Source organism: Convolutriloba macropyga, chromosome 1 (assembly GCF_964194025.1).
Source record: "Convolutriloba macropyga chromosome 1, txConMacr16.3, whole genome shotgun sequence".
Taxonomy (NCBI): Eukaryota; Metazoa; Xenacoelomorpha; order Acoela; family Convolutidae; genus Convolutriloba; species Convolutriloba macropyga.
The window spans coordinates 8,173,726-8,183,886 of NC_134468.1; the positions used below are offsets into that span (position 1 = coordinate 8,173,726).

Genomic DNA, 10,161 nt, shown 5'->3' on the forward strand with positions numbered 1-10,161 from the left:
AATTGCAAAGCTGAAAGAGGGCCATAACGTAATATCAGATGAAAAAAGCATTGCTAACTGTTTGAATAATTGTTTTGCCCGTCTTGGACTTTACAAGGGCGAAATAATTGCTCCTAAGTTGCCTTCTTTTAACTTTAAGGGAAATGAATTCAATTTCAGGCCGGTAACCAGAAGAGAACTATACAAAGTTATTGACAAACTACCAGCACAAAAATCAGCTGGACCAGGGTATATACCATCTTGGGCATTGAAAGATTGTAAGTTGTCCATTGGAACCCATTTACAGTTTGCTTTTAATGAGTGTATAAACGCAAACACATTCCCTGAAATATTAAAAGAAGCCTATGTCACTCCCATCTATAAAAAAGGAGACAGGCATAACCCTGAAAACTATCGACCAATATCGGTCACTCCAACGTTAGCAAAAATTTTTGAAAGACTTCTCTGGGAGCAAATGTCGGAACATTTAGATATGAATAAAATAATTAACAAAAATCAATTTGGTTTCCAAAAACACAAGTCGTGTCTTAATACAATAAATGCACTGAGAGAGAAAATAAATCATTAAGTTGAAGTAAAAGATATAGTCTTAACAATCTTTTTGGATTGAGCGAAAGCTTTTAATTCAAAATCCTTGGACATTTTTATTCAAAAAATTGAAAAATATGGGTTTGGAGAAAACGCAAGAGTCTTATTGAATTCGTTTCTAATTAACAGGAAACAGTGTGTTAGAAACGGATTAGTTGAATCCGACTGGACAATTATAAATCATGGTGTTCCACAAGGTACTGTACTAGGACCACTAGTATTCATACTTTATGTAAATGACTTCGGTGAGGAAATAGGGAAAAGTTCAAATGTTTTACAATTTTCAGATGACACAGCAATTTTATGTCATGAAAAAAATGAACAGTGTTTAGAAGCAAAGGCTAAAAAAAATATTGATGGAAACTGAACAATATATGAAACAAAACGAGTTAACTCTAAATGAAGGGAAAACAGAAATAATGGTTTTCAAAAATGAGAAGTTACCAACTGTCAATTGCGTTGAATTTAATAGTCATTCATTGAAACCAACAGATGAAGTCAGATACTTAGGTGTTATTCTTGACAAAGAGTTGACATACCAAAAACAACTTAATAATGTGATCAGTAAAATGGCTTTAGCTATCAGATCAATTTATTTGGTACGCAATCAAATACCTTTAAAGGCTCGAATAAATCTCTTTAGATCACTTGTTTTATCGCATTTAGAATTTAGTGCAATATTTTTTCAAAGTTTGCCGTCCTACTCAATTGACAGAATAAACAAACAAATTAGATGGGGCATAAAAGTTTGCTTTTTTCGAACAAAATATGACAGAGCTCATAAACTACTTCTTGAAAATAAAATACTTCCCGCAGAACTTCAAATAGCAAAAACTTCATTAAATAGACTTTCCGATATTGTCCAACAAACAAACATACAAGACCAAAAAAATTCAGAGTAATCGGAGACGTTGAAATTAAAGTTAATAATCGTACATATGATTTTTCTATCACAACAAAATGTAAATCAAAATGGAGTCAAAATTCAATTATAAGAAACTTTGTTGGGAAATGGAATAAACTTCCAAGAGCTCTAAGAAAGGAAAAATCAAAGAAAAAATTTAAAAAAGAATTAAAGGAAGAGATGCAAAAAAGACACAAATGAGTTCCAATGGACAAAAAAATTGAAGGCTTTAAAAGTTTATTTTTATAAAATAATTCACCAGAACTAGAAACTGAACCTTAGTTTTTAATTATTATTATGTTTAGTTATTCAAGGGAAAGATGTAGTATGTTTGATTTATAATATTACAACATGTAACTTTAACCTTGGGGTTATTCGAATTTACATGTTTGAGATTTAAAAAAAAACAGCGCCCCAAAGGCCACCGCAATATAGCTCCGCTCAGCTTACAGCTATAATAATCAGTTAGCAATTTATTTACATCTGCATCAAAGGGGACTATCGGTAAGCACTAAAACCCTTGTGAGTGATCGCCCTCAGAGAACCACATCATTGTTTGAATAAATTACGAAAACCAACGTACAAATGATGAAACTTGATTTTTTTGTAAATATATATATATATATATATATATATATATATATATAGAAAAATGGTTTTCATTTATATTTAAAGAAATCCATTTTCGATTTCCCTATAAACTTATAAGCTATGCAAAGGTCCGGCAAATGATTGCAGGAAAATCTGAGCATCCCCCATTTGATACTCCCCTCTAATGAAGTCTAAGAGGTTAAGATTAACACTCACAGCAGTAGCTCTGAAATGAACAACATCGTTTTTATTTTAAAAACATTTAAGTGTCGCGAAAAAAATCAAATGATCATAACCGATAAATAAACGAATAACTTCATATATTACTCACTCTTTGCTCCTCGTCCAAGTAAGTCACTTCGGCAATCGCGCATAATTCATTTTGACACACAACAGCAGAAGAGATCTCAAGGTCTCTTGCATTCATTACGATCTCACTCACAGCCTGCAAACATAAAACGCAAGCGTTATCTATTTTTTCACCGACGATTTTAATTGCTTAACAAATCGAGGTTTATTTTATTTATCAAATATATTTTATTGTATAATCAAATATATTGTATTTTTCATCGGAAGGGTGAGAGTTTAAGGGTCGGATACAACTCCGATTATTTAGCCAAGAGATCTCAAAGTTCCGCGTTTTATATGAGTTTCAAATAAGATTTAATTTATTTGGTTTACTGAGAAACACATTTTCGTTTTTTCTTCACACAGGAAAAGCTATTTTTTGCGCCATTAATGCCGTTCAAAATTGAAAAAAAAACCTAAATAAATGAGTTTTGGAATGGTGCTAACGCTTCGTTTCTCTCGACAAATATACAGATATAAAAGATTTCTTCAAAAATATCAAATCCATTAAATTAAACAAGGGCTATGATGAATGATTTCAAAATTCTTTGTTCAATTATTAAGAGACAAACAGTTAATAATAAGTTTGTCAATTCAAGTCATCAGTTATTTTATCAGTTTTCTTTCAGCTTAGATGAACTCCTCTGACACCTTTAACCATAAAAGGGTTTCATATCATAAAAAGCTTCCATCATACCACTCAATTCATATAAAATAGAGCGACAGAAAAGTGAACCTATCTAATTTTCTCAATGAAGCTTAGCTGAGATTCTCGGATTCAGATGTAGTTTATTTATTCGAATGTATTCTTTACAGACCCGAGTGATAAGTTTTAGAAATACTGTTTAGAGAAGTTAAAGCAACTTGACAAAATCACAGAATCCCGAACCTCCGTTTTAAAACTATAGCCTCAGCAATTAATCATTAAGTCGTTGACCACAAAATATGTCAAAGACAAAAAAGATCTTGACAAAATCCGACAGTTTCTAATTAAAATAATACAATTCAATTAGTTTTTCTTTAAAAGTTAACAGTCTTCAGAAAAGGCAGCACTTCACTAGGCGTCTTTGAAGCCTATTGATGGATAGCCCGTAAGATCTGAGTGATGTTTTGTGTTGAACTAATAACATGTTCTCAGATTCCGAAAACCAATTTAATTTTAAAAGAATTATCTTAATTGCCTGAGTTATTAAAATTAAGAAGTTGAGTGCCACAAGTGCTTATTGAAAGCGTTATTTTCTAAGGAGTCTTAAAAGGCCTTCAGACATTTTTTCGGCAAGCAGATCTTTTTCCCAGCTTTTAGCAAAACTATTTTCGAAAGTGAGGATGCTTAGAATTTTTAGACGATTTGGACGATTTTTAGAATTCAAGTTAAGAATAAAAAACAATTAACTTTAAATCAAAAAATCCAAATCGATGTTCCCTAACTGGGTTACGGTGAACTCATAATATGAGGACCAGAAAGTTTATCTGGAGAGAAAGCAAAACATCAAATAGATTACATATAGGAAGTACAAATATCAAATTCAGTGACAACGCTACATTAAGAGGTCAAGAAAACAAATTCTGGAGATGAAATTCTGAGTTATTATAATTAAGAAGTTGAGTGCCCCAGGAGCTCATTGAAAACGTTATTTCCTAAAGAGTCTTAAAGGGTCTTCAGACATTTTTTTCGGCAAGCAGATCTTTTTTGCTAAGTTTTTCCAAGCGCGGGATACAAGTTAATAAGGGCACTAAATACAAGCGACTGAACGGAGGTAGTGGTAAAAACTGAAATTATACAACTTTACTGCTTCTATTTTCTATTTTTATCAACCAATCAAAAGCTATAGCGTGATAATTTCTAACCGCACTTAGAAAGCGGTGATGCAATCTTTATCGTTTTGACGCGATAAGTTTTTGCAGATTTTTGTCACTTTACATCGTTCACGCTCTCCATATTCTTTATTGTTGGTTTTACAAATACGAACATTGATTTTACGACTTCTTATTACTAAACTAGGATGAAAGTAAAAAAGGAACGTTTATAACTAAACAGACACGATCTCATTAAAGTACTTAATAGTCCAAAGGCTTTTCCAATCGTCAGCGTTCTTGTTTTGCAGCATTTTTTCTCTTTTAATTTATTTCAGACGTCTGAGGGCAACTTTGCGGTAACCATTATGAAATCTATCAATCGCTATTATTACTTTACCTGGTCAAAATTACGCTGATCTTCATTTTTTTCATGAAGAGAACATAAACCATCTAACGTCGCACAAAGTGCGCTCAAAGAAGAGGCAGGTTAATTTAATTCAAAGGGGGTTGTAGCCAAGGTAAAAATTTTGGGAGCAAAAAATTGCCACTAAGAAAGAATTCGAAAACCCGCACTCCCGTCATAAAAGCCTGGAGCATTGAATAATCCGATATCAGACCCATGTACTAGCTAATTTTAAAATCTTTTTGGTTTTAAGAACAGATTTAATTTTTGAAAGCTTGCATTTGAAATCACCCAGAAAAACCAAGAAGCCAAGCGTGAAAATGTCACTCAAGAACTGAAATCGGAAAAATGTTGTAGAAAACTGTCCAGCAAAAAAATGTGCCGAAAAAGACATACTTTTAAAAAAATTACATCAAACTTCGTGCGCTAACAATTAAAAATGCCCAAACCCTGGTCAAATTTTCTGCTCAATAATTACAACTTTAAATTTGAAAAAAAAACAATTTACCGCTTACAGTAGCTTTTTCACTTTTTCTTAAAGCTTTCACGGGCTATTGTAGTTTTCAGTTTTTACAACTCCTTCTGAATTGCAGTTTGGAATGGATATTCAATTTGGCTTCACTTCACTCATGTAACTGGAGAAAAAATTGGAAATACTTGAGTTGAGTTATTTTGTCATTTTTGAAATGACTCCGTTTTGGAGAAACCAGCATTTTAATATTTTCACAATTATGTAGAGGCAGCAATTCACTTCGATTGGAACAGTTGGAGCTCAGAGTGATGCTTAGTAGCAGTGCTAAGACTTAAAAAATTGATCCAATTTAGTCAGCTCTGTCCGATTTACGTTGGACATTAGTGGTAGTGACTGCCAAATAATTTTTCAAATTTTTGCTTTTATTTGAAAGCTCCCATTTTTCACTGTTTTCTCAAATTTGTGATTTTCGCAAATAATATGCATCCAGTAGCTGTTTGTCGATTCACTTTTGTTACCTGACTTGGATGAATGATTCTGAAACAAATCATTTATATTAGGCCAGAATTCTATAAATCCAAAAAGTGGTAATTTGGTTTCAAGTTCATACAACGGTACAGAAATGTGCATTATTATTGATAGTCTTATCAACATAGTCTGAAACGATACTCTTTATACTTTTTTTAAGGTCTTTATTAATTAAAAAATATAGCGAAATATTGTTTTTGTTAATTGACAATGTAAAATTTTACTTTAATTTCAATTAGATATAACTGGTTTATTAACGTTGATAACGAAACTATAAGGACACGAATTGGTCTAAAATGACTAAATATGACCTTCAAAGAGTATAAAGCATTTACTCGTATATCTTTGTTCAGACAATCAATTAAAATGTACTTAAATTTACCGTTGTATGAAATGAACTGCAAATTATCACTTTTTGGATTTACAGAATTCTGGCCAAAAATAAATTAACTTATGACAATCACACAACTGAATAAGATTACTTACCACAGAAATGTCAAAACAAAAAATCATCTTAAAAAAAGCCTGGTTTCAGATTATTTATAAGTTGCTTCAGATTATTTAAGGCGTTTTCAACACTTTACAATAATACGGACATTGTTAACTTTGCTGGGCCAAATGTTTCCACCTTCCGCTTTCAGTTAAAATAACTCACCTCAATCACATCACAGTCAATCTCCACTTTTCCTTTAAAGGTCAAAGCCTCTAAGTTCGAGTCAATAGTGACATCATACACAATAGGCAGAACACTCTGTGGCAAATGCTCGAATTTCAGCCTCTCTTCTGCCATGTTCAAAATTATCACTAACTCTCAACAATATTACTCTGATCAAAATATGGAATCTGAAAGAGGGCACGAAGGATGTCTTTTTCAACACGATTAAATGTATTTTGTCTCCCAAAAATATTCTACCTAAACAGCAAAAAATGGATTGGACTTTGAATGGCTGCGAATACGAAAGAAAGGGCCTCTAGTGCACATCGTTCTTTACAACTATACCCAAAACCAAGTTGTGATAAAACGTACAACCCACTAAATTATAATGCGTGATTGCAGTTATAATTGGAAGACCCTGAGCTTAGGTGGGTTTTGTCTCCCAACGTTCTTTTTTACCTCTGACGCTCAATTTGTGACGCTCCATAACGTTATCAGTGTTGAGTTGCGACATGCATTTTAAGGATTTATGGATTTGATTTTGATTTGATCAACATATTTAACATAACTGGATAAAATTAGAACAAGCCACACTACGATAAAGATTAGTACGCGGTAATTTATTACAATTCAAAGAATTTGAACGGTATTGGGGCGCAGCCTTTTTTACGAATCGAAGAGCAGCATGGGAAAGTCTTTGAAATCATTTTTTATGGAGTGAATTTTGAAACAGGAAATGAGTGAAAAATTTTGAAGCGGGCAAAAATTTCTGTGAGCGAGCAAAAATTTTGTTCACGTGCGGATTTTTTAGACAATTTTTTCGCGTTTTCTTTTACTTTAAAGTTTGCTTATAATATTGTATTACTTTTAGGGTTCTTTTGATAGTTTAAAAGTTTCTGGTAATTAAAATAATGAATTGGGTCTTTTCCGTTTGTACAGCCCCCCCCCCCCCCCCCAATACGTTATGCGCCCCCCAGTTACAGAGCACGTGCCATTACATAGTAAACCATCATGTAAAAATATGGCACGTGTGTCTGGGGGGTGCAAATAATATGCGCCCACCAAGCTTGGGGGGGGACACAAACGGAAAAGATCCAATGAATTTTATGCCAATTTGCAGGTTTGTCAGCTTTTTTCCTGAATTTTAGGCAAACTTTAGCCATTTTTCGCTGATTGTTTTGTTTTATTCCCTTAAGCAAGATTTGAAAAGATGTCTATTACGTACGGAGTTTATAGATACCAAGTAAATACAGTTGTGTTGTCATAAAATGTTTTTTGTTGAGAAGTATTAAAAAAATACGAAATTTTCAACAAACTTCTATTTTTAGCGTTTTATCGTGTTTTCTATAATCTTTTTTTTGCAAGATCTGTATACATATTTTCATGGTTTTGCAACTCAAACTGAAGATGATTTTATGTTGCAGGCTTTAAAACACTTTTTAGCCAAAATGATTTCTTTCTTTGGCTTTACGGGCCCTTGTAATTTTAAAAAATTTGATACTTTTTTCTTATTTTTTAGTTCATTTTTTAAAACCCTTGAGCAAGGTAGGTTCCCTGAATGGGCTTTTTTGCTTTCTTCGAGTCGTTTTCGGAAATATTCCTGCTGTTTTTTGTCTGCTCACACATTTTCATAATTTTGAAGATAATTTGGAGAAGTCCAATTTGAAAATGATTTTATTTGATCAAGGAAACAGGACGTGGAGCGAAAAAAAGTGGTTTTGCGGCGTAAACTTTTTTGCCCTTATTTAAAAGTAGAATGAGAAAAAGGTGCTTGAACAAAAATCTTTTTTTCCTCACAAGCGGTTTTTCGTTCACATGCGGCATTTTGACATCGATCGTTACTCTTTTTACAATTTTCTTGGATCTGATTCTTTTTCTAAATGGCCTTTCTAGCCCATTTGAAGTCTATTTTTTTAAGTCGATGGAAATTTTTTGAACTGTGTCGGGACTTGTCCTCCTATGTTTTCGTTTTTCGAGACATTTTAATCCTAAAACCACCATATAATTTGGTAACTGCCAAGATGCCAGCATCGGCTTAACCTATTAGAAGGATTGATTAACAAAGCTTTTCATCATCAAAAGATTTTTATCAAAGTTTCAAAAACGGCAACTTTTGTAATACTCGATTGAAATTGAAAAAGGGATGACCAGTTTATCAGTGAGCTAAACAATACTTAGAGATAAGAATGGAGGTTCACAAATGCTTATTTGGTCAGAGAAAACGCAAAAGGAAAAAACATACTTTAGCAAAACAACTAAAAATTTAAATTTTACATTTTTCACCTCTAGAGTCCGAAATAAGAGCATCGTACGTCTGAACAGATCAATCTTAACGACAATTCGATCTTCTTAAACCTGAAAAATGTTAAACGTTTCAAAAATTTCATTAACTCTGTTCACCTTAGACCGAGTGCTAATCACTTTTTCTGCAGAAAATGTAAAATTTATCATTATGGAGACAGGATCAGAAAAATGCTTACTGCTTGGTATGAAAAGACATGAGAAAAACTAAAAGTGTTGATATACAAACCTAGCATTTTCTTTACCTGTTTATCTGTTGAGAGAAAATATTGTGATACCCGAACGATTGGGATTTGAAATATTTGATACATAGCCGGCAGATTGCCGGAAAATAGCCACGATAGACTCTAGTGGCCTTCACTGAATTGAAGCAACTAAAGAAAAAAGATAGAAAGATCGACCACCAGTCCTTTAATAGACCAATAGACTTTTTGGGTTAGATTTGGACTGTCAATTTCATGCCAAATACGGTCTATAAGGAAAAAGCCCTAAAAGCGCTTTTTCTATGTTTATATTCAAAATCAAAAACTCAAGACTAATACTTAAGAATTAATAAGTTTGGCACGAACAAGCTATTGCTTTTTTTCACAAAAAGCAATAGCTATGAACTGAAATGACTTGCTTTAATTGAAGCCCTTTTAGCAACCAATGAGACCTGTCGATAATGAGACCAAGTCATAGAAAGCACTAGCTTTGTAAAAACCAGTTAAATCGATAAACTAACACTAATTAGCAGCATCAGAGACCTGTCCCCGATGAGAATAAAAGATAAGACATCAAAAACTACAATAAATACTTGCAGAACTGAAAAATTTTCACACAAAATTTTGAGAAAAAGTACTGTCAAAGTCATGAAAACCATTAGCTATTAACTCGAGCCATTAATTGGTTTCTTTTATGCCTCATTAGCAACCAATCAGACCTGTCATTGATGGTACTAATTCATGAGACAACAGATAATTTTTTTTAAAAAAGGGGAGAAATCTAACATTCAGTAATATTTTATGACAACAAATAGTGGCATGAAAGGTCATAAAAAATTTTAGTTTAATGAAATCAAGCAAAGTCAAATAGGCACAATTAGAATACATATGTACCGTCTGAAGAGCACTGAAGGGGAGGAAACTCTGAAAACAGCAGTCAAATTAACGCACCTGAAAAAAAACCATCTCAAAAACCGCCAAATTGTTCAAACACCAGTTTCTCACTCCACCTTAAAGGCATTTTGAAAAAAAGTCACGCCACAAACCTACTCGATTTTTTGCTCCATTTACTATTTCAGTGTGACCAAAATCACCACTCTAATTTGACTTCTCACTAAGGTGAAAAAGCCGAAAAAAGCGTGAAGAGATCTTAAAAAAAGGCAGCGCACCAATACAATTCAAATTCTTCAAATTGTAAAAAACCACGATGTCCCCAATAATAGCCGCTTGTACTGAGCCATTATATTCAACAGCTATGCTAACTATTAAGAAGAGTAGTAATTAGCTCAATCACGAAAGCGGATTCTGTTATTTTTTTGGTAAAGGTCTGGGCTAATTTTTTGTTTCATTTTTTAACTTTGAAAGAGAAGA

General features: G+C 32.9%; 1 protein-coding gene across 1 annotated transcript in view; it reads right to left on the reverse strand.

The window, feature by feature from the left end:
- LOC142334712 (puromycin-sensitive aminopeptidase-like) overlaps positions 1–6,504 on the reverse strand; it is a 75,627-nt gene extending 69,123 nt beyond the window's left edge. Inside the window, exons 1-2 of the mRNA XM_075382959.1 lie at positions 6,287–6,504; positions 2,415–2,528 (exon numbers count right to left, since the gene is read on the reverse strand). Coding sequence (XP_075239074.1) covers positions 2,415–2,528; positions 6,287–6,421 — 249 coding nt within the window. The 5' untranslated portion in view covers positions 6,422–6,504. The remainder of the gene's footprint in view (positions 1–2,414; positions 2,529–6,286) is intronic.
- Between the last annotated feature and the right edge of the window lie 3,657 nt (positions 6,505–10,161).